This window comes from Apaloderma vittatum, unplaced genomic scaffold (assembly GCF_000703405.1).
Source record: "Apaloderma vittatum isolate BGI_N311 unplaced genomic scaffold, ASM70340v1 scaffold14482, whole genome shotgun sequence".
NCBI lineage: Eukaryota > Metazoa > Chordata > Aves > Trogoniformes > Trogonidae > Apaloderma > Apaloderma vittatum.
This window is the reverse complement of record NW_009704280.1, coordinates 37,433-65,232: the sequence shown is the minus strand read 5'-3', so window position 1 is coordinate 65,232 and position 27,800 is coordinate 37,433. Positions and strand designations below refer to the sequence as shown.

The following is a 27,800-nucleotide window of genomic DNA, read 5'->3' as shown; positions in this document are numbered from 1 at the left end:
GACATTCTGTGATTCTGGGATTTCCCCTCGTCCTGTCGCTCTCCACTGGGGAGAACACACCAACCCCTGCTACAACCTCCTTGTAGAGAGTGATGAGGTCTCCCCTCAATCTCCTCTTCTTCAAACTAAACTGTCCCAGATCCCTCAGCTTTTCCCCATAAGACTTGTGTTCTAAGCCCTTTGCCAGCTTGGCAGCCCAGCTCTGTACCCTCTCCAGCATCTCAATGTCCCTCTTGTAGGGATGGGCCAAAACCTGGACTGAGTTACTTCAGCTTTGGTGCCAAGGCGAGATTTTCAAAGGCAGCGCCTTCCAGCAGAAAAGCCAACTCCGGGCAGCAGCATCCTGGTCCCATCTGCTGGAGGACATTCTTAGGGAACACCACGTATCCCTGCCTTGTGTAAGCACAGAATAGTTTAAATTGTTCTTCATAGGAACGTGGTCACTCTACCTTGGCCCGTTTCTTGCAGAGCAGCACGACGATACTTAGAAATCCAGCGGCAGCCGCGTAGCCGAGGGGGGTCAGGCCGCTTTCCGAAGCGGCGTCTACGTTGGCCCCGAACTCCAAGAGCAAAGCCACCATCTCCGCGTAACCCAGGTGGGACTGGACGCACAGGATGGGGGCGTTGTTCAGAACTTCGGTGCGGTAATTCACGTTCGCACCTCCTAAAATCAGCAACCGACTGACCTGCGCAGCGAAAGAAGAGCCTCTGTTAGCCGAGTCTTACCATGAGACATTAGATTATTTTCAGGGCACGCTTCCAAGCAAATAGTGAAGGGCATAAAACATCCAGTAAAAACACCTACCAAATATACGGTCCCATTTTAGGTGCCATTTTAGGCATTTTCACCTATGGGAAGGAGCTGGGGCAAACATCCTTACAGATGGAGGCCAACTGGAAACTGCAATCCTTTTTGCTGTAGAGATGAAGCCCCTTAAGCTAACACATTCACCCCGCAAACGGGCACGAAGGCCCGGGATAGCAAGTTAGCACACGTTGTGGTGTTTGGCATCGCCTCCCAGTTAGGGCTTATCGGAGCTGGAGCCTCCAAGTGCAACCCCAGCTGCTGCATTCCCCACCTCTGGGGAGGAAAGCTGCGAGGGAACCGTTGCACACAGGAGCCAACTCGCTATTTACTCACTGCAATTAAAAGGAGATCCCTGGTTACCCCTGGCTGATGTAGAAGAGTTGTGGGATCATCCCGGGGGTAACAAAATCCCGTCTGACCTGACGGCCTCTCCCCAGCTCGAATGAGCAAGCTGCTCAGCCCACCCCAGCCCTCCTCGTCCTCCAGTACCTTTATATTTGGAGTGTAGAGATTTCTCAGAGATGCCAAAGCCATGGAAAGACCTTCGGTGCTGTAGGAGATCCAGAGCCCTTGCAGGATGGAGGAAGATACCCCAACTTTTTTACTCAGCCCCTAAAAAAGAAAAAGATGACTCAGAATCACAGAATGGTTTGGGTGCGAAGGATCATCTTGTCCCAAGCCCCCTGCCACGGGCAGGGACACCTTCCACTAGACCAGGTTGCCCAAAGTCCTGTCCAACTTGGCCTTGAATGCTTCCAGGGAGAGGGACAGACTTAGACCCAAGTTTACAAATATGCTCAGTTACACTGGGCAGATGTTCCTGCATCTTTGGATCTCACAGAGTTTTAAGACACCAACAGCTCTGCACAAGGTGAGGTGACAATTTGCCACATCTGACCTTTGCAGTGAGTTAATTAGCTCGTGGGAAACAATTTGCGAAGCTACCGTAGCCATCTCCAAGGTCTAGGAAAGGCAGGATTAAACTGTGAGCAACCTGAATCCATCCAAAACCCTCAGCAAATGTCACGCCAAGGAGCACAGCATGCTTCTTTTTTACTTTTTTTGCTAAAGTACACATTATTTTGGCACTGGATTCACAAAGTTTCCTTATTATTCACATGGCTAAACTCGATGACAGGATCTGCTCACAATGAGGTCTCAACGACAGCCTAGAACAATATTCCCCTCTCTCATACCAGTCTGGTCCAACCTTTCCAGTTGGCACCCATGACCACGCTACAGGTAACACACAGGAGGTCTGACAACTTTTTCCAGCAACACTAAGTGGCAGAGCTCAGAACCGCGAAGCGTGTTTCCCCTCTCTGTATCAACGGAGCAATAACCGCTCCGGAGCCAAGGGCTGCCTGGCTGGAGTTGAGGACTGGGTTTGCAACTCGCCGCCCGTTGCGCTCGGCCGCGTGACGCGGGGACGCCCCATACGTTGCTGTTCTGCTATCGATTCACCATTAGAGCCTGCTGTTCCCATGGAAACCGTGCAGACATATCTAATTCTGTTCGGATACGCAAACCTTGGTTTCTACCTCCTCGCACGCCGTGTAGCTCGTTCCTGCCCGTGCAAAGCAGCGAGGTCACGTTTCGATTGGGAAAGTCTTTTGCGTGACAGACCCACAGGGACAGTGGGGAAAAAAAAGCCAGCAGCAAAAGGTGGGGTTTGTTTCCTCTAGAGGAATCATCATCTGAGCCCAGACCTCTAATAGCTACGTGCGAACATCTTATTCTGAAGCATCGCACCAGCCATCAACAGATTTGTCACTTGAAACCGTTTCACCATAAAAAGAAGCAACAGATTAGACAAGCTCTTATAAATAACAACTCCACGCGCTTGTTGCCTTCAAAATCCAGGCAGCTAAATAGAGAAAAATATCTGCTTGTGTTAAGAGGCAGAAAAAGAGCTCGGGAATTTTAGCCACCATTAAAGGCTGCTTTTGAAACGACACGATACAGGCCATTAGAGGTCAATATTAAATTTCAGTGAACTCAGTACAGAGAAATTGGACAAATAGAAAACAATTTTATAATGAACAGTTAAAATAATTTAAAAATAGTTACAATACTATCGAACGCAGAAATAAGCTCTTTGAGTCACCACTAGGATGAAGGGCAAGAGAATGTATTTTCAGAATAGCCAGCTGAAGATAATCACACATGCTATAAAAATCTTTACCTCCAGATTAGAACATATATACTTAGATATTAGTGCAAGACATAAAAGATGACATTTATCCTTTAAATACATTCCACAGCATTATCACTGTTGCTGACACAGAACTGCGTTATTCCTCATTTCACAGACTGCATCTTCCTTTTCCATCTCCCTGCCCAGAACTCCAAAGGGAGTTGGATCCTTCCGCGAAAGCAAATCCCAACACGACATGACATCACACTGAAATACCAGCCGTGGTTTCCACTGCCCTGGGACCACCCGAGCCAGGACCAAGGCACGGCCTGACCACACACGTTTCATTTGAATAACTTTGGTTTTTGAACAGGCTTGTGTTCTGTTGGGTTTTTTTGGTCCTGCACTCTCGTATGCAGCCGTGAGCATCCTTAATTTTTGACTCAGTGCTTCCTCTCCTATTTGGCCACTGGCCTCTTCAACATAAGATTTTATAAAGCTGTTTTTCAAGGAGTATCAGAAAATTTTACATATCTGTAGCTGCCAAAGTGAGCGTTTCTGCCTGTAATTGTCATTATGTTCTCAATCTTGGGACGAGGGACACCCATTTCTAGATGACTGACAACTAAATTAAGATGAAATTGAAGACTTCTCTTTAGCTGACTTGCAAAAACATACGTCAGCCTGAAGTTTGGGTCTTGTATCATTACTGCACATTTCTCTTCTTGCCCTTTCATTCCATGCCAGGCTTTCCACGCTGAGTTTCCATATGCTCCTGCTAAAACTGGTAAATGCTTTAAAAGACTAAAACATTTCTACTTCCCCTCCCTTCAAACTGTTTGGGTTTCAAAAAGCAAGCCAGCAGATCTCAGCCCTCACGTGAAGAGGGACTGGGAAAGCTTCTTACCACCCCTGTGTCATGTCTGTGCATCGCTGATATTTTACACCTGGAAATTCCAAGTGTCCCATCATCACCTTGCACAAGGTACTGGTGGATTCGTACTGATAGGGACTGGAGAAGGACAGTAAGTTTTCTGCACTCTTTAATCAAAGTTGGTCTCTACATTGATCTCTCAGTACTCCATGGCTGGACAAAATGCTTTTAGCCCTGTTCTAATCTTTCCGTGTCCTCATGACGGGTGAATAAAACGGAATTACAATGGCATCAGGCCTACAGAAAAACCTTCAAAATCAGGATCGTCGTGTCTGCGGAAAGCTGCTGCTACGACATGGCAACTTCAGGAAAAAGCCACTGAACCGATGACCTGACCCACTCCCCACCTGGCAGAGAACCCCGGTCACACCGGGAACGGCTGCAGCAAAAGATTAGGCAGAACGAAAAGCCTGGATGGAAAACAATGCTTGTTGTGACACAAATACAGTCAGTGTCAGGGGAAAAAGGAGTCTGCGTGTGTATTCTCAGGAGTATTTTCTTTAAAGAATGCTCGAGACCTTAAATGGGGTCTGCAATATTTCAGCTCAATGCCTCCTTCAAAGACTAACGCAGCCCTTGTTTCTCTCTGTAAGCGCTCACAAACCCTCAGCAAACACTTGTTAAAAACGAAAAGGAATAAAAATAAATCTATTCAAGGAAAAGTGAAGGACTGAATTTTACAGTGTTTCTAATCCAGCTAATCCAAACCCTTCCAAAACTTTACAGGACCTCAAAACAACATCCTGTTATGCTCACCGGTCACCGAGACAGATTATTCTCACTGCAGTGTTGGAAAACAAAAGATTTTGCCGAGCGATTAGGAACAGAAGGCTGTCCTGACATTTTTCACATGCTAATTGGCATTTTCTACTATTGTAAATATTGCTCAATTAAACCTGGAATCTACAGGCAACTTGTCCACTTAATGCAAACCGTCACTTGTTTAGAGCCTGAAACCCTGTTATTTGTTTCCACCATGGAAGTGTGAAACAAAGAAGATTTGGAACCAGGTTTGGGTGGAGATGGCAGCTGAACAGTAAACTCATGGCTGAATTTGGCCTTAGGAATGAACTCGAATCTTGAAAATTACACACTGCTGGGGTGAGGGGCTCTTCACTGTGGCCCCAGCCATCGCTTCCCAAACGAGGGGACTTTGCTGCCACACCTGAATGCAGCACAGGGAACCCCACAGAGAAACCCCACAGGACCAACACAAGGCACAAACTGTTTGCTCCAGATTTACAGGAGTGTTTAAGTTCTCAGAGTTATAAAATCATATATATATATATACAGATAAAAGTACAGCCTCACTTTTTCCAGTGTCCATCCTGATAGCTTCAAGTAATTCCGTATCTCCTGCGACCTTGCAAATACATCCTCTTCTTTCCACCCAAGTTTGCCTTTTGATTACCCTAACTGCCTTTCAATTAACTGCCCGTGTGAAGAGCGAAAGGGACCGACCACCAGATTTTAACGACCGTCAGATTTTCCCTTTGTAACCTAAATTTTAGGTTGGATACTTCAAAGCCACTCCTTTTAAAAGATTTATTTTTTCCTACATGTTGTCACAGGAACTCATCTCATGTGGTAAGAAACCTCTTACACAGTAGAAGAGTAATTTCAGGTAAGGAGGCTATCGGCTGAATTTACAGTCTGAAGGACAGTTTAATTTCAAGGATTTCTTAGACACCGTTGCCAATTTTCTAAAGCTCACTTCGACACGTTTTAGCAGCCTCAAGCAATCACACTTTTTGCAGCAACTCTAAAAGAAGAAGAGACCGAACGCTGCCAGCGCTGGAGGATTATCCACAGTGGCGATGAGGCTGGCGTTACGTCTTTATTTTAATTTTTGTTACCTTAAAAATATGTGCTTTGAGAATGTGATGTCCCAGTTCAATAGTCTGCTGTCGATTTAGTTTTCCTTCCTGACGGGAAAACCAGAAGGCAAGTAACGTGTGGCCGCTCCTAAAAGCAGAAGAAAGAGTCTGTTAGCAGTTGATTCTTACACCAACAAAATAACTTCTGACACTTTTTGCTCCTCGTTCGCCTTTGGGAAACAGGGCTGGACTAATTCTCACTTGTAAACCGACAACTAATTGCATCCTTTATCACTGATAGCTCGAAAAAAATCCAAACAGTGGAGGACAGCAAAAATAAAGCAATATATTTTCTAGGAGCAGACAAATTTGGAAACACCAGAGGCACAACTTCATAAAAGCTGAAGTGCTGCTTTTAAAGTCTCTAGAAAATGACATATTTAAAGTATCTGCACTTTGAAAAAAACGTTCTGTAAATGACAACTGTGTTCTCCACCCTGTGACACGTCCTGTTGAGGGAAGCAACTTTACTTCCACGCAAAATTTCTTCTAAACACATTTTCCAGCTTTTCCAGCAACAAAGATGCTTCTGGCAATGACCCACCAGGTCGACAACCAAAGCCAATTAACACACCGAGCCCCCCTGAAGGCAAAACATAACGAAAGAGACAATTACTTCCTTCACCAATGGTGACTTTTGCCAAGATTTTTTAAACTACAGACTTCCAGCTTCTAACCCCTCAAGTTCAACGTGACTGAGTCTTCTCAGAGGAGTGAGAAGTCAATTCTCCGCACAAGCAGCACGAAAAATGTGAATTATTGTGAACCACTTCTGGGCGAGCTCGGGAAATCCCTGCGGGCACACGTGGATGTGGCAGGAGATGAAGCAAGCCCCGAACCTCCACGCTTGGACTTCAGTTGCTCGGGACCTACAGTTTTCACCAACAAATCCAGACTGTTCTTTAAGCCCTTCGGAACTCCCAAGGGAGTCTTTTTTAACCCACTTTATTTCCGGACCTAAATAAAAGTGTGACTATACATAAAAGCAATCAAATCCCTTCCAGCCAAAGAAAATAAAACATGGTAGCAGCTGTGGCTTTAAAAGGGCTTTTAAGGACAGGGAATGTTATTAGCTCATCATTATTTGGTGAAGCAGAAAAGCGCTTTGCATGGTCGAACAGCACGTCAATATTACAGAAGTTTTTCACAACGGCGAGGATTCGCCAGCACGTCTCCATCCCGGGAGGATGATTACCCCCATCCCAACACAAAACCCTGCAGAAAAGTGAAAAGACCTGCAATGGCACCGCCAGGTGTCTGGCAAGGGATGCCCCAAGCGCTGCCATGGACCTGCTTATGAACCTGTAGCACACGGATTCATCCGAGCTGAGCTCGATGATGCTCTGCCAGAGCTCGGGGTACGTGGCCACGTGCCTGCTGGACGAGGGGGATGGAAAACAAAATGCCTTTTTGTTACGAGGCAGGATCTGATCTTGCTAGGTGAAAGAGCACCGCGTCCCATTTCCCCGTGCCAACCCCTCCTTTCACTGCTGAGTAGCTCTGTCGTGCCTCTCTCGTGAATGCAATGAAACGTGTAGGGGCACCACCAACTCCAGTAATGAACTGTTGTCTGAAATGTTTCTACTGACTGATCGTACCCTTCACTCTTAGGGTGACTTGAACTGAAAAAGAAACTGAGAGAACTTGCTTTTTTCGCAGCCTTTGCCCGTCCTGCTCCATCCCACGTCCTGGCCCGGCACACGGTGAGGTGCCCCCGTCAGGATCCCGTCGCTTCCCACCGCTGAGGAAGGAGAAGCTCCTCCAGATGGTGACTCTGCCCATCAAGACGTAGCTTAGATGCCTCAGCCACGCGCTTAACCTTTTTTTTAGGACGCCTTGTGCACAGGGCAGCGTCCCTGATTTCCACACAGCCGTGCTGGGAGAACCCTCCACACAGCACCCACAGAAGGTACAAAATGTGAAAAGCTGGGAAAACAGAAGGGTCTCGGAAGCGGCTGTAGCACCTTAAGTTATCTGCAGCTTGTTGCCTCTCCTCCCTTTCGCTCTCTGCTCTTTGTTCTTTGGAGTGAGAGAACACCAGGACAGACCCTTTTAAAGGAGACACACAAACCCATGTGCTCATACACTGATTAACCTCCAGGGATGCCCAGGGAAAGGAGAAACGGAGCAGAAGGAAACGAGTGACTACGAAACCCAGCTTGGATCCAGCTGCAAGTCAAGGAGCGCGGCAATTGCCGGATTTTATCTGTCCCCGTTCAGGCAGATTATGAAGACCTATAATCACTCTAATACACTCAGCGCATCTCAACAGCTCGTCAGATCCCCAACGCTGCGCTCGCGGCTTGGAGAAGCGCCAACGTGGTTACCTCCGCTCAAAGGTTGGTTGGAACGAGTTCGCTCGGAGCCATCGGCTCCTTTCCCTCGGGACGATCTCGATCCCAGAGCGGCTGCATCGAGGGACCCCGCAGCCACCCCTCACCTCTAGCTTTCACCTCACAGAAGACTCAATAACACCTGTTGTTTGCTTGTCGATGGGAAACTCTTTGCAAACGTTTGGGAAGGCTCTGAATGGAGCCACAACTTGATTAATCCTAAGCACGAACTGAAGCTCCAGAAACTTCTGACGCGCCTTCTCTTTGCAGCAGGAGATGAAGTGCAGCTCCCGTCTGACACACGAGCCCGGTTCCACAGTTTGCTCCTAAATTGCTTTTCAGCTGCAGCTGGTAGGGTATTTACCTAAATTTAATTATACGCATGACTTTGGCTGTTATGAATAAGGCACGTACAAACTATCCCAGGATAAAGTACAGCACTCATGAGTAATACGTTACCTCTGCAATGTTTCCCAGACCTTGGCTTTGGGCTTGTTGATAAATACTCGCAGTCACTTGTTCTGTCAACGCTAATTGCATGCTAAACCAGACTCCGACAGCACACGCTTTTTTTTCCTCTCTCTTTTTTTTTTTTAAAAAAAAAAACACAGCAGAGGATGGCAGTAATGATTTCTACATCAAGGAGCTCAGTGAAATGATTCGCTTTGAATTTCACCGCTGCGGAGTTTATCATCAGAGATTTCTGTATTTTTAATGTACAATTCCTTTTTTTTGTGAAAAATTAATAGCGCTGCCAGCTCAGCTCTGGCAGCCTTTGCTTTCGCAGGCTCTGCTAACGGCCAGGAGTGCCTGCACACAGACGTATAAAGACATAAAGATGAGTCTTCATCATTCCCAGCCCCTGCGTAGCATGAACTGGTGCGCACCTACAGCTCCCACAGGTCAGGCTAACGCAATCAAAGGTTCTATAAGGGCACAGGGGGAGATACTGGGGTCAGCAGATGGTCCCTACCCCTCTGCTCCCCAACTCGCGGGGCTGCAGGTGCAGAGCAAGGCCATGCAGGGAGGTGGGACCTCGCACGAGTCCCTCCCGGCGCCTCCGTCCCTCGTGCTGCAGACGAAAGGGGACGCGGCATCGCTAAGCAAACCCAGCGCGAGCTGCAATGGAGCAAAAGGAAATATTGAAAGCTCCCAGATCTGTGCTTCATGTATACTTTTCTATCCCTCAGGCAAAGTAAAAGAAAATTAAAAGGGTGTAAAATTACTCTAGCGTTAAGTCACTGCATTAGTGGAGTAAAAGACAGGCAAAGAAAGGAGTGAGAATCAGTCCCAGCTACTTCTGAACCTACCAAAGTCCAAATTCCCTGATTTACACCCACATCTCCCTACTACCAGCTAATCCCACGAAACCATTCCAAAGCCCAGAGATGTGACACTGTGCCCAGTGACTCTGCTCTTCCAGGAGACGTGCATTCCTATTTTATTCAGCTCTGCAGAGTGCCATTTCGTAACTTCGGCACAGAGAGTCACGTCTGCCCCAGCAAAGCCTGGAGCCTCCTCTGCGTTCAGAAGGATGTCTGTCCACATGCAGAAAGGCCAAGTTCAGCTCAGTGAGCTCCTTTTGAAGGATCATTTAAGAACCAAAATTGATTTATAGATTTTTTTTTTGGCAACAGTTTCCCTCTGCTGTTATAATTGCGAATTAACTCGGACAGAAATAACATTATACAAGAAAATCCAAACAAAACAGGGAACGCTCTTAAGCACGTGATAATTCTTTCCTACAGAACTAAACACCAGTTCAATTCACTGAGCTAACTGGGGAGAGCCACGTTCAAAGCCAAGAAAAATCTTCCCATCCCTTGGGTCAGACCTCACTGCAGCGAGACAAGCTATGGAGTATCTGATCAAAACCCGTCGCCCTGCCGAGAAGCGACTGAGGACACCGCAGCTGCGCTACTAACTCCAGCTGCTTTAGGAAGCTGCAGACACACTTCCCGAGGAGCGGAGCAAGAAATCCACGCCAGCCAGGTCGCTGCTTGCTTTCTTCACCCACCAGTTATCTTATTTTTATTGACATGCTCACACGATCGTTCATTACACACCTCATGGCCTCCAGTACAGACGAGGAATCTATCATTCTGGGTATCAAACCCCAGGTTTCCAGGCTAAAGGGGGCTATACAGGATTATCTAAGCTTACTTTTTTATAGCACAGATCCCTATGTCAACTGACACATGGTGAGACTTGCAAACCAAGGCCAGTCCGAATCAGGCTTAACCCACTCATCAACAGATGCCTGAGCCCTAGACTTGCACACGAGTCCAGCACCCCGAGTTCACTGAAGCTCTCTTAGGATATCTGTTCATATTTAATATTTCAACCACTGCCGCCGAGCAGAAGCGCTAGACTGACTGCTTCTGGTTTACAAGAGACAAAGCACTGCACAAAAAATCCATATCCAGGCATCATTCCCATTCCCTGCGGCCTGGTGTGATCTAAGCAGCAAAAGCAGCAAAACTGCCGTTTGTGCAAAGGAGAGCTAAAAATCGCAAGAACAACCCTGTCAGTGTTTGAAAAGCAGAAACAGAATCACTCAATGGCATCTAGCCTATCCTTAAGAGGAATAATTTAAGTAACAGCATCTTGGCAATGGAGGACTTAAAAATTCCTGATGTCTCATCAGATCCACAGGCAACTGGATCATTCCTCACCTGCCAGGCTGTGACTGAACACCAGTAAGACCAGTGCCACCTGCACAGCGACGATCCTGCTCACATCTAGAGGGACGTGCTTAAGAGACACAAGCTCCAAGCGCTGCCCTGGCTCAGCTGGGGGAGGCTGGTCGAGCTCGAGACGCTGCCAGGAGAGGAACGAGCAGCAGCGAACAAGATGCGCGGCGTTACGGGATGCTTTAGAGCGTCTGTGCTCAATGACTCCTGATTTGGAACGAGCTAGGAAGGTCCTCACCCCTCTGCCGTGGAATTAGCAGGTAGAAAGTTTATTCAAGCGACCTGCAGAGATGTGGCAGCACCGGCCTCGCTCAGCTGAAACGGAGACGATGCTGCAGACCTGCTCGCAATCCCAGCCTCATTTTTATTTCTCGAGGCCGTCTATTAAAAATTCCTGCGCACTAACCATACTGCACCCATATTTTATCCTGAGTGCATGCCTCAGGTTACGTTACACACTTGGCTGTCACAGAGAACGAGTTGGTCTGTAGGTTATCCAGGATAAGCAAGGTGTGTCCGTGTCAGGAGCTGATCCTGGAGAATCTCTAGGCGATGTGAGACAACGGCAGTCGGGCGCTGAGAACTGCCAAGAACAGCAGCAAAGAAGAAAACCAGACAACTCTGATGGCACCCTTCTGATTTAAGGTAACAAAAGACACTTGATGATTTAAAAACACAGAATGAAAAAGGGAGGATAACTAGAGAAAAAAGTGTTTCCAAGCGTTTAAAGGCCCGGGCTTAATGAGATTTAAAAAAACTGATCCAGAGAGCAAAGATGCAATTCCCTTGTCTCCGCTCAGTTCATAAGGCTTTTCAGAAAATCTGCTGGTTGCCAGGAAGAGATTACTTTATATTCAGAGAACAGAAACGTTGTCCAAGAGCACTGTGAAAAGACTGCTGGCATAGTTAATAAATACACTGGATGGGTAAAATGAATAATAACATCTCTTAATAAGCTCTCCGGTGACTACACAGTTAACACACAGAGAAGATCTCAAAAGACCAATGGTGATGCACTTTCTGTTCTCCTTCGACCTCATGTAATTCAAAATATATGGGGTTACAGAAGAATGGGGAATGTGATTTGGAAGCACTTTACTGCTGTTTTGACCAGGGGTAAACGATCATGTGAGAAGCAAGATGGAAAAAAGTCAGGGCTCCTCTCTCCTGAACTGCTGGAAGGGCGGCTTTGTTCCCTAAGTGGGTCTTCAGATTTGGAGAATGAAATAAAAAGAAGAAATTAGGGAACATTTCTGTCTTTGGTCAGCACTGGTACTGCCTCTGATTAACTCCACTTCTCTCTTCTCGGTGGGTCAGTGCCATGGAATGGAATTCTGTGACTGTTTTCTTCCATTTAGATGTGAAAAAAGGCACAGCATATCGAAGTTTACAGTCCAGAAGAAAAGCAAAAGGAAAGATTATATGAGGACAGTAACTCAAGGCACTAAATATATTCAAAACTCCCTCTGCACCCGAATGCTCCGGTTGCATGTCTAATGAGCCAGCTAAAACAAGCTGCTCTGCTGATGTCCTTTATGGTGGTAGCGATCACATCTGCTCTCCATCTCATCCGTCAGGATTTATAATCTGTCTCCCACTTCTCCTCTTCTCTTCCAACTGACGCTGCAGCCTGGCCCAAATTTCAGTGGAAAAACCTGCAGTGAAGCCATTCTGCTGCTTCACTACACACAGAGCCACCACGTGAAGGTCACAGAATCCTAGAATGGCATCAGCTGGAAGGGACCTTAGAGATCATCTAATCCAACCTCCCTGTCATGGGCAGGGACGCCTCTCAACTAGATCAGGCTGCTCAAGGCTCCGTCCAACCTGGCCTTGAACACCTCCAGGGAGGGGGCAGCCACAACGTCTCTGGGCAATTTATTCCAAAGTCTTGCCGCCTTCGTACTGAAGAACTTCTTCCTAAGGTCCAATCTAAATCTGTTTGCCTTTAACTTAAACCCATTTGCCCTTGTCCTGTCAGTGGACACTCTTGTACAAAGTCCCTCCCCAGCCTTCCTGTAGGTTCCCTTCAGGTACTGGAAGGCAGCTCTTAAGTCCCCCCGGAGTCTTCACTTTTCCAGACTGAACAATCCCAGCTCCCGCAGCCTGTCCTCGTAGCAGAGCTGCTCCAGCCCCTGGGTCAGCTTTGTGGCCTCCTCTGAACACGCTCCAACAGATCTATGTCCCTCTTATGGTGGGGGCACCAGAACTGGACGCAGTATTCGAGGTGGGGTCTCACAAGAGCAGAGTAAAGGGGGAGAATCCCCTCTCTTGCCCTGCTGACCACGCTTCTCTTGATCCATCCCAGGATGCGGTTGCCCTTCTGGGCTGCATGAGCGCCCTGCCGGCTCATGTTGAGCTTCTCGTCTATCAACACTCCTAAATCCTTCTCTTCAGGGCTACTCTCAACCCACTCTGTGCCCAGTGTGTATTTCAAGTTTCCTTCTCTTCTGCAAATGCCCCATCCTGAGCCCCGCGTGACATGGGCATTGGCTTCTGATGCTCAGAAAAGTTCCCCGTTACAGCTGCCCATCTACACTTTAATAGTTTGAGAATTAACATCTAGAGATGCTGGTGATGTTGATACTTGCCTACAATAAGTTTCAAACATTCATTTCATTGAGCTATCACTCATTCTTTTTATATTTCAAAATGTATGTTACAAGTCGTGCAATCAGAAAAGTGTCTGGGAAGTCACGTGGGAAGCCGAAAAGTTGTATTTTTGGAGTCAGCACTCCGCCAGGTCTCTACTGCTTGGTGAACAGATTGTGTTTGCCCCTCCGATTAACTGGAGGACACGGTGATGGATTCCTCTTTGTGATTCCAAAATATGGCAGTGACTATGCTCCGCTTGAGGAGTAAATTAAAAAAAGCAAGAAAAAGCACTGTTGTTCTCCTGCTATGGGTACAGACGAAGCCCTGTCCCAAATCACAGGTGAGCCAGAACTTCTGCCAAAATCAGATCACCCGATCCCGGAGTGATTAGGCAATTAATTATACTAATTCAGAACAGGTCTCGCACAAACACAGATGACCGGATTGGACAAGGAAAAAAGCGACCTCGTGTATTTGGGTGACACATGGCACCAACCCACGTCCGGGGATGGTAAACAACAAATTCCCACGCGTCCTCCCTGCTTCTGCTGATGCACCTGGGGGCACCCAAACAGCCCAGAGCTAAACGACTGGCACTCGGGAGCCCTGAAAAAGGCATTAGGAGAGGTGGTTCCACCAGCAAAGAGTTTCTAAGCAATAACGGCAGGGGCAGCGCTCAGCTCCCTGCTGCACCTCGAGAGCTGGGGCTGCCAGCGACGGGCGACCGCTTCGGAAAATCCAATTACCCCTTCTCACAAGGTGCTGGCGGGCACCGCATTAATTTTCATTTTCTGCCTAGGTACATGAGGGATTCAAATAAATCCTAAACCCATTATTTTGCCTCTCCTTGGGTTCAAATGGCACCTCCGCTTCGCCGAGTAAAATCCATGCCACATGAATGCGGAGAAAACACTGAAAATGCAGCCTGAGTTTTGGTGAAGACTTGAGCATTTCAGCTAACTATAAAGCAGAATGTATCTTAAGAGCTTTTCACAATCTCATAACATAAAAGAGGAAGAAATTCAACCAATCCATGCACTGTAATGACAAAGTGAGCTAAGGATGGAGGAGGTAACTGCAGTTAATTTTGAAGAATCTGATGCATGATACAACCACCCTTCCCCATTTAAAGCTGCTTGTTGTCTCCTTTAAATTTCATAAACATAATTTTCACTGTCTTCTTTTCCTCTGAACTTTGTAAATTAATTGTCTTTTGACTGGGGATTGTTATTTATCAGTCTATTATGATTCCATCAAAATGGAACAAAACCTTTTTTCTAGCGTATACACTCTATCGTTTTGCTGGGTACTATCTAAAAACATTAATTCCGTGTAGGAAAAGCATCCACTTGCAGCATGCCTCCTGAGAGAAAAAGGAAAATGCAAAATACCTACACTGTAGTGTATTAAAAGACAGCTCTGCTCGAAACCATGGCAACCCCGCGGGTCGGATTAGAGATGCACACTCCTGTTTGGATCGCTGCCGCACGCTAACCCACGCAGGGTGCCTTTATCTGGGGTTTCAGGGACGGATTTGGTTTGTGGATGTAGGAGAGAAGAGATGAGGAGATGCCCTCAGCGATGGAGCCACCAGTACTTCCTCCTGATGGTTTTCTTTCGCGATACTCCTGATTATTGGGTATCTTCTAATAATGTCAATGGGCAGGACCTGCCTGCTAAGCCCAGGTGTCCTCACTGCTCGTGCTCTCCTTACGGGGGGCAAGGAGCTGCTGCCCCCATTCCATGGTGAACCACAGAGCGAGGGCACCGAACCAGGCATCTGCACAAGGAGCCAGAAGCAGAGCACAGCCTCTGTTGCGTTAAGGAACAGTTTAACTTCTGCAGATAAAAAGGACTCCCCTCGTTAAGCTTCCTTGCCTTAATGAGCTTCTGCTCTGCTTTATCCAACACCGCAGCTCCGGGCGGGATAAACACCTCGGGCTGCACTCGCGGAGTTCAGCAAACAGGAGCAAGGCCACGGCGACAGTGTCACTTCTGCAGCTTCCCATCTTCTTCAGGTTCCAGCCTGGAGCCGGTCACCTCCCCGGAGCAGCAGCCGGGCGAGTCACACCTGTTGGGTACAGGACTCAGCCCATCCAAGCCACCAGCTACAACCAGCCGATGGACTGCGTGAGGGCTGCAGGAGCTCAGAGGAACGCACGTGTGGAGCGCAAGCATCTAAACTGAGGCGAGATGAATCCAAGTCAGAGGTGGAGTTCTCGAGGTGAAGGTCCAAATGCTTCATTTTGCTGATCTAGTCGAGAGGTGGCGTCCCTGGTGGCAGCGAGGCTGGATTAAAATGATCTCTGAGGTCCCTTCCAGCTTAGGCCATTCTATGATTCTATGATCCCACAGATGCTGGGAAGTTCCCTGAGCTGTGGACACAATAAACCTGTCTCTACCCTGCTCCGGACTGAGCAGTGACAACTGGGGACGCGTCGCCAGCAGACACCACCCCGAGAAGGAAAAGCTCCAATTAACACAGTCACACGCACGCAACGGCACAGCGAGTTATCTTCTTCCTCCCTTAGTTTTACTGTACAAGGAAAGAAAATCTCTGCATCTAGCTCAACCCCCCGTGTATTGGTTAGAAGAGCAGTCTGAGCAGAAATCATCTCATCCAGTTTTATTTGTCAACAGTGGAGACGTCTCCTGGTGAGCCCGTCACCCCTCGCTCCCTTCATAAATCAACGGGAGGAGACGCTTCCCAGGCACCCTTCATCTGACCTATTTTAGCCTTTTAGCTCATGAAGAAATGAATCATTTTTATTTCTCTCCTCTGACTATAAAGCAAGTCTAGACAAGTAACTCAGATGTTGATACTTAAATCTGGATAGAGTAATTTCACTTCTGGGGTCCATATCTGAGTGGGGCTTTCTCGCTGCCTTGCCTTCACTTCTGTCTCTCTCACAGCCCCTTCATCAGCAGCGCAGGGATGAAACGTTTTACTGGCATTGTAAAAACATGCAAAATAATTGCATGGAAGTTTCTAATTAGGCGTAGGCAGAAAACAGCACAGCACTACAGCAGAATTCCGGCTACGAAATACAAGTGTAAGAGCAAACGTACAACAATAACCACTTTCTCCAGTCGCAATTTTTTTTAAAATGGTTTATGTTGTTTGTCAACGAAGACGCTTGGTTAACAGTGCTACACTGACAGGCCAGGGTGATTACTGTGATGCTGGTTAAACGCTCTGACAAGCGCTTTTTTGGTGTTTGCTGCTACACAGCGGCAGATGCTGGGGGGGGTTCTCCTGCGGGAGAGCTGGCGGCGATGGCATCCCCTGCGACGCCAATTAGCCCTCGCTTCGGACAGCAAACGCACAGCCAGCGCTCAAAGCAGAGGGTTAGCATCTCAGCAGGCTAACACAAAAAAATCGGGGGATGGAGATCTGCTGCTCCTCTTAAAAACATAGAAAAACGTCATAATTTCTGGACACCGTGTCCTTCCTCTCCCCTCTTTTCTGCACTTCCGGAAACACAGGCGCCCACTCGCATTGACTAAACGAGGAAGATTACCCCAGCTGCGGCGCCGCGGACACAAAGCCCATTATCCCAATTTCCTTCAGAACATCCTCGGCACCTGCACACTCTGTCAGGGTAAGTCAATTAAGAGCAGCTTCACGAAACCACATTTCACTTCAAAGCTCTGCTCCTGGGGAAAAATATGAGCCCCAGCAACCGGACTCTCTACGTATCGACAGGGCAAGGGCAAAGAGCCTCACAGGAACGGCGCATTTCTGCAACACCGAGCCACGGACCTGAGGAGTGGTCCCTGCAGTTACTACGTCCTCGTCAATCCCAACCGAGCAGAACAAAAATCAAACTGGCCGACAACAAAGCAGATGCAGGAAGAATTTCACAGGCTTCTCCTAGGAGCTCCGTCAGTGGCAAGGGCCAGCCATGCCTCTTGTAGAAGCAATAAAATAAAAACCCATTACTTATCTCAGTCCTCCCTAAGGGTTTGCCCGGCTCTGAGCTCAGCATCTCAGCATCAGCTGTTCCCCAAGAGCTGGGCAGGAGGATTTTGAGGAACACAGCAGCTGAAACTCAGGGGGTCCTCTCTATTAATCACTGGAACGTATCCTGCTTCATTATCTGCCATCAGAGTATAATTCACCCATACTCTGCGTTATACATTAGACGTATTTATTAGTCTCTGGTACACACTAACTCTCACTCAAGGCAGTAGGAGCACGTTACATCCATTGCAACTTCTTTTTCACAAGTGGCAAGGAACCGAGTTGGGTCTGCGAGGAATCCCTACGTGCAAAGAGCGTGAGAGCTCCCAGTACATGTTAAAGCCACTGTTAATTCATCACATGGCATCACTGGATTGAGAAGCGAAAACCACTGAATGGAACTGATTCTGTTTAGCTCAAACCAGGACACTTGAACAGGATGTAAAAATGAAGCTTGAAGGTCTCCTGGAAAGTCTTGAGGGTAGCACGAGGTGTTCATGGAAGGCAGCACCAAACCCAAACCCTGAGCTGAGGTCCATCACAGGGCTGATTTGTGCCTTTGTGCTAAAATCACACATAGCTGCACACTTGGTTTCAGTGTGAAACCACCTAAAATGCAGCATGTTTGAGTTTCATCCTGAATTTGCTGTTTTCTAAGAACGCCTTTACCCATCGCTGTGAGAATGAAGAGGAGAATTTCTGGACCTGGAGAGCCAAAGCCTCCCCATCACCTGGCTGCAGGCATCGCTCCCACACACAGCCCCCAGCACACACGGATCCTGCACCCTCATTTTCACAGAATCATAGAATCATCATCATAGACTGGCCTAGGCTGGAAGGGTCCTTAGAGATCATCTAATCCAACTCCCTGTCATGGGCAGGGACGCCTCTCAACTAGATCAGGCTGCTCAAGGCTCCGTCCAACCTGGCCTTGAACACCTCCAGGGAGGGGGCAGCCACAATGTCTCTGGGCAATTTATCCCAAAGTCTTGCCACCCTCGTACTGAAGAATTTCTTCCTAAGGTCCAATCTAAATCTATTCTCCTTCAATTTAAACCCATTTCCCCTTGTCCTATCAGTGGACACTCTTGTAAAAAGTCCTTCCCCAGCCTTCCTGTAGGTTCCCTTCAGGTACTGGAAGGCAGCTCTTAGGTCCCCCCGAAGTCTTCCCTTTACCAGCCTGACCAATCCCAGCCCCCGCAGCCTGTCCTCGTAGCAGAGCTGCTCCAGCCCCTGGATCATCCTTGCGGCCTCCTCTGAACACGTTCCAACAGATCCACGTCCCTCTTATGGTGGGGACACCAGAACTGGACGCAGAATTCGAGGTGGGGTCACTTTCTTTCCGTGCTAATGAAGGAAAGCAGTGATTTTCCCCGAGTTGCTCTCGCTAAGGTTCGTTACAGCAAGTGCCGTGTCATTAGTGCTAATTGCCAGGCGTGCTGGCTGCCGTCCCCTCGCCTGGCTGATGACAAGCTCTCCGAGAGCCAGACAAGTCAAAACCACAGGGGCCAGACAAAACCAGTAGCGCCGGGTGGGAGTGACTGGGAGGGAGTGAGCTCTCAGCTCCAGAGGTGTAAGCGCTGCACAGGCATTGAGAGCAGGGTGGACAAGCATTAGACGAGCACTTAACGACTCCGAGGAACAGTATTAAATAACTTAATGTTGATTGATATGCAGGCACCTGCTGCTGGGACATGCTTTACAAAGGGTTTGTTCAATAGGACTATTGTGCAGAACCTGCTAAGACAGAGAAGATGCCTGTTGAGAGAAGCTACAGACTGTTTTTTTTACTGCAGCCTGTTTACCACAAAATTTAAAGTGCTAAATTACTCTGACACGGCTAACGGCTACGGCCGCTTTAGTCAGCCAGCGGCTACTCAGCTCCAGCAGGTATCATTGTTTTTTCTTCACACTGACCACAGGGCCTGGGAGATGCTCTGACGTGGTCTTGAATCCAAGTGTTTCTCTGATTTTTATAATCATATTTTAAGAAATGAGCAGGCCAAATGGAGCAAAGCTTATGGGAATAAACTACTTGAATTACAGTCATGAGTGTCTGTTTCCACTCCTCAGCAGAAACAAAGATAACGTTGTTAATAGTGATCATTGGGTTTAGAGAATATAAATATAACCATGATTAAATTCTGCTCCCTGTGAGCTAAGCCAGGAAGTCATCTGCTCTCAGGATGGAGATTATGGATGCATTTACAGTCCCAAATAGCTAGAGCCTGATCCTGTTCCTTATTTTGCTTTCAAAAAGACATTTGGTACAAGTACAAGGAATGCAACTTCAAAAAGAAGCCAACTGCAAAAGACATATCCACACCGTTCATCCTTCATCTCCTTATCCTTTGCTCCACGTGGTTTTGGTACCTTTGGGGAGGGGCAGGATGATTCCCCCTCTCCAGGTGGAGGTAGCAGGAGCAATCTGCCAAAATGCAGACGCCCCTGGTGACGCCTTTGTGGGAGCTGCTCAGCCTGGGGCCTTCTGAAGAGCAGCTCAGCTCATTCGGAAGAAGACTACGAGCTTTGCCAGCTCGGTTGCTTGCCCAGGGGATGCTTATTTCTTTTTCCATGAACAACATAAAGATCTGGGGCAGAGAGATCTACAGCACAGACAGACCGGAGCCAGGTAAGACGCATCCACGCGCAACCTTATAAAACGAAATGATGCAGGTAATAGTCCGAGATAAACACATTTGTAGGCTCTGATTTCTCAGAGCGTTTGCTTACCTTGGATCACAGAGAAACTTGGTCTTTTCACCTTCTTCTCTCCAAATAAGCCATTCTCGGAAAGATGGATGAACAAACATTCGCGTCATATCTCTACGTTTGATAAGAAACATAGAAAGGTTCTCCATCCTCTGCTGAAAGTCATCCCACTCCAAAGTGCCCTCAATGTTACCTGCATTAATGGCCTGAAAAATATGTTCGTCTGTTAATGGATGCAGAGATGCCACTGCCACATTCAAGAGAGGCATAACCCGATCAAAGGAAGACTGCGTTGGGAACTTCATATTGCACTGCAACAGGTAAACTTCTGACAGAGACACTGGGACTACTTTGTAGCTGGAGCTTTTTAGTACTAGGTATCCTTTCTCTATGAGATCAAAAGTGAGTTTAAGGTACAGGTAAGAGCCTTGGCTCAAGGTCTTGAGGTGAGAACTGAGTTTGCCAAACGTAGTGTTGTCCATTTTGCCATTCAGCGAGATGTTGTTCTGGATCTCCGAGCTGCTGTGTATCCGATGAAGGATGTATGCCTGCAGGTCCTGGTCTATGGCTTCGTTCTCTTCCAGTCTATCCAAAAATATTCTGTGGAAGGGCAACAGCTTAATTATTTCCTACAAAAAAAGAAAGGAAAAAAAAGGGATACTGAAGCTGGCAGTGTTTATTACTCATTAAGTAAACTTAATTAATATACAATAGCACCTTTGGGACTCCTTTCAGACCTCTTCCACCAGGGCGAGCACAGAAGCTGGCAGTTTGTGCCCTCAGGACTTCACCTTCTCATCTATAAACAAGTAAGTTGTGCGCGAAACACGACTCAAATAAAAATGAAGGACACTGTTCCTAACACCTCATCCACGGAAAGGGCTGAGTCCCCTTCCAAAGGAATTTTTGTGTCGAGGACTCTCAGTCACTGCGAAGAAAGGAGAAAAGATGCAAGGGAGCTGGACAAGGCTGATGCAGGAGGAGCCATCAACTCTCCAATAAAACGAAGAAAGTGAGCACAGCGCAGAGCTAACCCTCGCGGTGAAAACCACAGGGCTGCAAAAGCCCTGATTAAATGAGGAATTCAAGTCATAGGGATGCAATTTACCTACAATTACAAAAAGATTTCTTCCAAGTTGTGTTTAATCTACTCTGCTGCCGAGCACAAAGGAGCGCAGCACCGAGAGCAGATGCAGCCTGTGCTCTCCCGGTGCCTCGGGGAGCAGCTGGAACCAGCCCTCAGCTCCCTGCCACCAGGACCACAGTAAATCAACCTGTGGATCTCGGTAAATATGAGCAAATCTCAGGGAAACTGCTTAATGGAGCTCGGTACAGATGAACTCCACAGCTCTGTGCTAAGGAAAAAAATGGCCAATAACAAAAAAAAGAGAAACCCAGAGCTGCAGACACGCTGGGCGAGCTGAAGAGCAGCTCAGAGCTGGCTCCCAGACGCGCAGCCCGTCCCTCTGACGTCCGTCTCCTTCGGGCTCCTGGCTCCGACGCTCAGTGGGAAGGTTCCCACAAGCGATGCTGCAAACCAACCAGCTCTGCTGTGGAACAGTGGGAGGAGCAGAGCTGCCCTAACTGGGTCATTGGGTTTGCTTCCCAGCTTGCTCCAGTCAGACGAGCAGTTGAGCCAACAAACTCAGGTCAGCTCAGTCCTAGAGCCAAGTGATGGTGAGTACCTAAGGACAGGCTGAAGGTAAAAACCTGCCCAGCTGCAAACTAAAATAAAACCGCTTCCGAATAACCCAAACAACGTTCAGCTCAGAGCTTCAGCACCTGCTCAAGACAGTCTTCTCTGAGCTGAGCAAGTGTGGGTGAGCAAACAGCCCACTGGCACGTGAGCTGTCCCACTCCAGTGATCTGAATTATCCGCTGGTGAACATTTATTGACATGAATAAGCGATGCTGGATTAGATCCAAAGCTGTAAAGCGCGTCTGGGGACATGAATGTAAATGCAAGCACAAAAAAAGCCTGAAGGGTAACCTGAAATAAAGAGTCTTGAGCAAATCTAGAGATCCACTAAGGTCTTTATCAAAGTCTGTCATGACAGTGCCATGGCTCATCCCAATTCTTTGTGTGCACCTACCTGGAGACTTGTCCTGACTGTCACTACCAGCTTCAGCCAGGTAGGGAATTTTCCAATCATCTTGCTCAGAAATGATACTATGGTGTCTCCATAATCCGGCTTGTGAAATTCAGCCTCGTTTAAACCATCAATTAATATAATAAAATCTTCATCGGGGATCTTCCTCTCTGAGAGAAAGAAAATAAAGCATTTATTTAAAAGGCTAGATATGTGACTATAATGGACTGCAAAGTCACTACAGTGTCTTAAAGCACCATCAGACATTGCTAGAGAAGAAAAAAGATGCAGCAGCAGCATCTCTCTTAGGATACATTGATTGCACATACACCCAGAGGTAGGGTCACGCATACACAGCTCGAATTCTTATAAAATGGGTATTTTATTTGCGACAAAACACAACTATGCTATCGCACAGATAAAACGGCTCATCTTTTTTAAAATTACCTGTGCCGAAGTCCAATGTTATGTGATGTGAATCAGCATCTTTGTGGTTTTAACGAACACGTTATCAGTGGTTCTCTATCCTCTCACCCTGATGTCAGCCTGCCTTAAGTTTTGCAGCTGCTAAATGAAGATTCACCAGGAAATTCACCTCCCTGACACCTCTAGATCCTTCCAATTTTGGCACCAGCACTTCAGAGCGAGGACTGATTACCACAGAACCTTTTTCAGTCAACTTCTCGAGTGCACTAGCAACTACTTTATGACTCTCTGAACTCTTGGAGTGAATATAGTGCCTGAGTTTTATACCCCCATCTCATGTTTCTCATACAGCCTGAGGCAGAAAGAAGAAAGCAGGGAGTAGGGGAAGAATCAGAACTTTGTTCTCCTATTTAGATGCCCTGAAAATTTAAAAGAGAAAATTATATTGGTGAAACATAAATCTAACTTTCTCCATGATGTTCACTGTTAGAGGCTGTGCAATGATTTTGTCCCAGTAGCATTAGCGCTTCAACAGCACCTTGTAAAAGACCTGCTGATGCATTTACACAGTCTTAAATGTTATATGTTTTAAACCCAATTTCCAGACACTGTTCATTTTGTTACAAAACAGCAGCTTGCCAGCACTCTCCATGGGCAAGGCTGAAAGACAGCAGAGTTCTCATCATTGGCTCCACTGGAGTGCAGAGCCCAAGAGGAAAAAAAAGCTTTCATATAAAATTTTGCCACTCCACAGAATTTAGGACCAGATGGGGGTCAACCTGCTTGGCAAGAAAAATAAGCATCCTCCAACATGCTCTGAATTCAAGAGCTGGAATACCTCCCAAGGAGTTACTGTAGTAACCAGAAATTGTTTTCCTTTCGAGCAGCAGCTTCTAAATGTATTTTTGTTGCTGTTTTTTTATTTAATTTTTTTTTGGCCAGGAGCATTGGTAGCAAGGAGTAGCCACGCTACTCCTACGGTGACATTTCTCCCTGCCAGGAAAATCAACTGCTGTGGAGCTGTGCTGGCTCTACATGTGCTTTGTGCCTGGTGGAACCAGGCAGATGCTGATGGACCCTGCGCTTGGAAGCTCATTTGAACAACGGGGCTTTTATTTCATGGTGGCTCCTCCGCCATCGTATGTAGGGTGGCAATGGGAAATCAGCTGAAGTACTTTTGCAGCCGGCTTGCAGCACGTCGTTTTCATAACCGCCGCTTTGCAGGACAACAGAGCCCTGAACTCTGCAACGCTCTGCCAGTTTTCATGGCAACGAGCAAAGATCTTAAATTTAGCGATTGTCACAACACATCAGTTATATCTAGCAGAGGGATGAAAGAAAAGGAGACAAAACTGATGTTGCATTAGAAAAATCTCTGAAATATTTAACCAGGATAAGGCTTGTTACCAGTTCCCCCAGAAGCTTTGCGCAGGGTATCCATAGACTTTTACAGTATCGGCTCTTTGGTCAAAGCTTCAAATTCTCAAAATCCCACTAAATAATGGCAGGGAAAGGGAAAAAACATTCACCCTCTCAACAAATAAATCGGAACATGGTACCATAAGCAGAGCTGTGCATGGAAATTGGGTTTTGTTTTCACCTTCAGAACCGTGAGGCTGGATTTGGGCTCTGCGTAGGACATTTTCTCCAGGCCCTTCACCAGCTTTGTTGTCCTCCTCTGCAGTGGCTCCAACACCTCGAGATCTTTCTTGCTTTGAGGTGCCAAAACCTGGACACGATACTCAAGGTGTGGCCTTGAGTTTAAACACCCGGATGCAACTAAGCGGCGTAACAAAACTAACAGGGGTGGTGGGGAGTGCCGTTACGCTACCTTTGTGGAGGTTCTCCAAGGGCTCCAGGACCCCCCTGCGGAAGGAGGCCATGGGGTCCTGCACGCAGGACCTCAGGCTCAGCATGCTCTGCAGGTGGGGCTCCCGCAGCAGCTGCTCCCGGTAGGCGACGAACTGCGGCGAGCGGCAGAGCAGGGCGGCCACGTTGTGCACGAACTCGGGCACCAGGCAGGTGTAGGCGTTGTCAGCTTGGCAGTAGTGATAAGCGACGACCTGGCAGGGGGCAAAAAAGAACAAAAACCAAAACAAAACTCAACACAAACGCATCTTCATCAGCCACCAGCCGGGCAAGTCGGTCAAAGCAGCGTTTTTCATCGGCTGAGTTTGATGCGTTCTGGCGGGTGAAGTCTTTAAGAGGAGCGAGCGTTAACTACCTGTGACAAGAATCCAGACGCATCAATCGGTAAAAACAGGCACCGAGCCTGAAAAATGACTGGACCTGCCACTTGAGGAATAAATGAAATTAAGTTGTAGCTGCTGACGGGGACGGACAGTGACAGTAAGTGACAGACCTGAAGTGGGGAGTGATAGGATTGTGCTCCGAGCTCTGGTTAAGGACTTGGCGTCAGTAATAACTTGTGATTGTTCTCTAGAACTTATTTTTTATTTGCTGTTTTCAAAAGCTAAGCCCTGCAGATGCAGACAGAGTGCAGGCTGAGTACCTTACAGCAAGGTAGCATCTGCAAATAACAGATCCCTGTGAATGGGGGGGAATGTCGGGTTAACTACACGTTACTCATCCACTGTGATGCTGCTGTTCATTCAGAAAATCAATTCAATTTAAATAACAAAACCCTCAACTTCCTCTTTTCCCAGGTCACCTGATTTTCCCAGCTCTTCAAACTCCGCTAGAACCCACTAAATTCTGCCCACTTACTAAAATTAGCAGAAAAACAACCGTATCTTCTCAGTCCAATCCGCCAACTTCCCCGTTTTCTTTTGCAATAGGAAAAAAAAGCCTCACAAAAATCTCTCCCTGCTTGTCCAGCACCCGGCTTCTCAGGCTCTCTTGCCCATTTGGAACAAGCCTCTGCCAGGTCACAAAGCTCTTCCCCAGCTCCCACTCGCTGGGTTTTCTTTTCAAATGTCACCCGTAACATCCAAAAATATCCTGGCAAGGCAGGTGGGATCAGTTTTGTACCAAAAACCACCAATGCCCTGGAGCACTGTAGCACAGAATACAAATACTGCAAAAGAAAGCGCGTTTCTAAACTTGGAAAGGAGAAGAGAACGGAGGACATCACGCACGCCAGAGAGTCGTGGCTGCTCAGGACAGGGTGGTGGGTCCAGTCCCTGTGAAGGGTGGTCCCAACACTCAAAACCGACCGGCTGGGGGTCCTCACGCACTGCTGGCTCAGCACCGGCTTTTAAAATTTACATTGGAATAGATGAAATTAGTAATGGCTATAACGCAATAATGGCCTTTCACAGTCAAAATGAGGTGTGGTGCACACCGTGATGACAGAGCTGGGTTGTTATTTCAAGCACCAAGCCTTAATACGTGTGCTTAAGCTTTAATGGATGCCTCCAAACTCCTAACAGAATTCTTCTTGCCAGCCATTTAAAACAGAATGTATTCCCTTAGAGAACAGCATCGGCTAGAGTAATAATAAAGGTAGTGATTTCTTTTCAACAATCCTATTTATTTGGGGATTATAACTTGTGGATTTCACAGTATAAAGTTCTTAAGCAGCTGTCCCTTGATATCAGGTTCCCAGTAACAGAAACCAAACCACTGTACGCAGAGCTCTTAGTTCCTACATAATAGGTGTGAGGACACAAAAATAAAGTCTCCTTTTTACCGAGAGCTAATTAACTTCTTCCAGGAATCTAAAGAGCCATGTCATGGAAAAGGGGACACACGAGTACCACGAGGGAAGGAACGGTCCCTGCTGGATATTGGGACACACACAGAGCTACAACTCAATTAACTGAAGCCCCTTCACACACGTTCCTGATCCTCATGCTGGCGTGGCTGATATGCTGACTGAGCCTGCAACAGTAGGATCAACGCAGCATTTAACAGGCTGATGCGAAGGCTAAACCAGTGAGCAATGAAGATTTTTGGAAAGGCAGCCAAAGGAAAGGCACGATGACGTTCTCAGAAAGGCAACAGCGCCAAAATTCCATCTTGATGTGTTTTATTCTCTGTGACATTTTCTCCATCTTCAAATCACAGAGAGACTGTCAAAAAGCCAGAGCTGCTAGGAATCAGGCTCCTCATTCGCACAACCAGAGTTGGGTGGGAAACAGTTTCCTCATCCTCTAAAACTTCTCAAAACTTCAGAGTGTTTCCCTGTTCCACCCTTGGGAATGAGACCGGGGTTCATGGGAGAAGCAAGGGGAAGAGACTTGAGGACGATCAACGGGTTGGTGTTGACGGGGCTCAACCCCCAACAAGGTTCCAGGATTGTTCTTCCTCCCCCATACTAGATGAACACCTTTAATATCTGGTCACTAATGCTCTGGGGAAAGTCTCTTTCCAACTATTTCACTTTATATACTTTATTAATTGCTGGAGAATCCAGTGAGAGGGATGAATTATCATCTCTACTGCTCAGGATTGTCTTCTAAGATATGGGAGACCAGGTCCAGCCCTTCCTCTGCATCTGAAATGAGCACTCTGTTTGCTAGTGGTGATTCTAGGGGGTATTTAGTCTCTCCTCCTTTTGTTCCAAGGGAAAAAAAAAAGAAAAAAGATCTTGTATAACCCAGAAATGAACTTGTCATTGAAAAAGTCTGCTCTCAATAAAAGCTTAATTTTTCCAGAGACTGAACTACTTTACTTTAAAAAGCTGCTTGAAAAAGTTCCAACCATTTCTCATCCTAAACAAAATCCTTGAATTAAACATTTAATTTTATCTAGAAACTGTGTTAGAATAAATGAAATCACCAGGGAACAGCACGCTCTTTCAGAGGTATGGGCATGCCCGCATGCTGTGGCTGGTAAACATTTATTTTTGTCTCACACAATTTAAGGCGTAATTCTTCTAATCATAGTTTCAATTTGAACTTTGCCTTCACACAGTACTAAACATTATAAACACTAAATTGGACTTGCAAAACTTTTAAGTCTTTACTTCAGCTATCAGGTTTGTTAAATGACACTTACCAAGTTGGAAGCTGAAAAATTCCTTGCTCTGAAGTTTAATGAAATTTAAATCACTGGATTGCAAACATTAAGTACGCAACGTCTATAAGCAACCCGAACGCAAGAGAAGGGGATTGCAACAAAGGACGGGAAAAGCAACACCTTGATCAAGAGAACTGTTCAAAATAGCTGTTACGTCATTTTTACGAGGGCTGAGAAAGCAGTTTCAATGAGTCCATGCTGAGAAACCAAGGCATTACGTTGTTTATATTAAATATCAAATGCCAGAA

General features: G+C 46.9%; 1 protein-coding gene across 1 annotated transcript in view; it reads right to left on the bottom strand.

The window, feature by feature from the left end:
- Positions 1–449: 449 nt before the first annotated feature.
- LOC104270594 (protein TANC2) overlaps positions 450–27,800 on the bottom strand; it is a gene marked incomplete at both ends in the record, with an annotated part of 52,098 nt that continues 24,747 nt past the window's right edge. Inside the window, 6 exons of the mRNA XM_009865001.1 lie at positions 450–686; positions 1,298–1,420; positions 5,736–5,844; positions 20,075–20,682; positions 22,147–22,313; positions 24,401–24,632. Coding sequence (XP_009863303.1) covers positions 450–686; positions 1,298–1,420; positions 5,736–5,844; positions 20,075–20,682; positions 22,147–22,313; positions 24,401–24,632 — 1,476 coding nt within the window. The remainder of the gene's footprint in view (positions 687–1,297; positions 1,421–5,735; positions 5,845–20,074; positions 20,683–22,146; positions 22,314–24,400; positions 24,633–27,800) is intronic.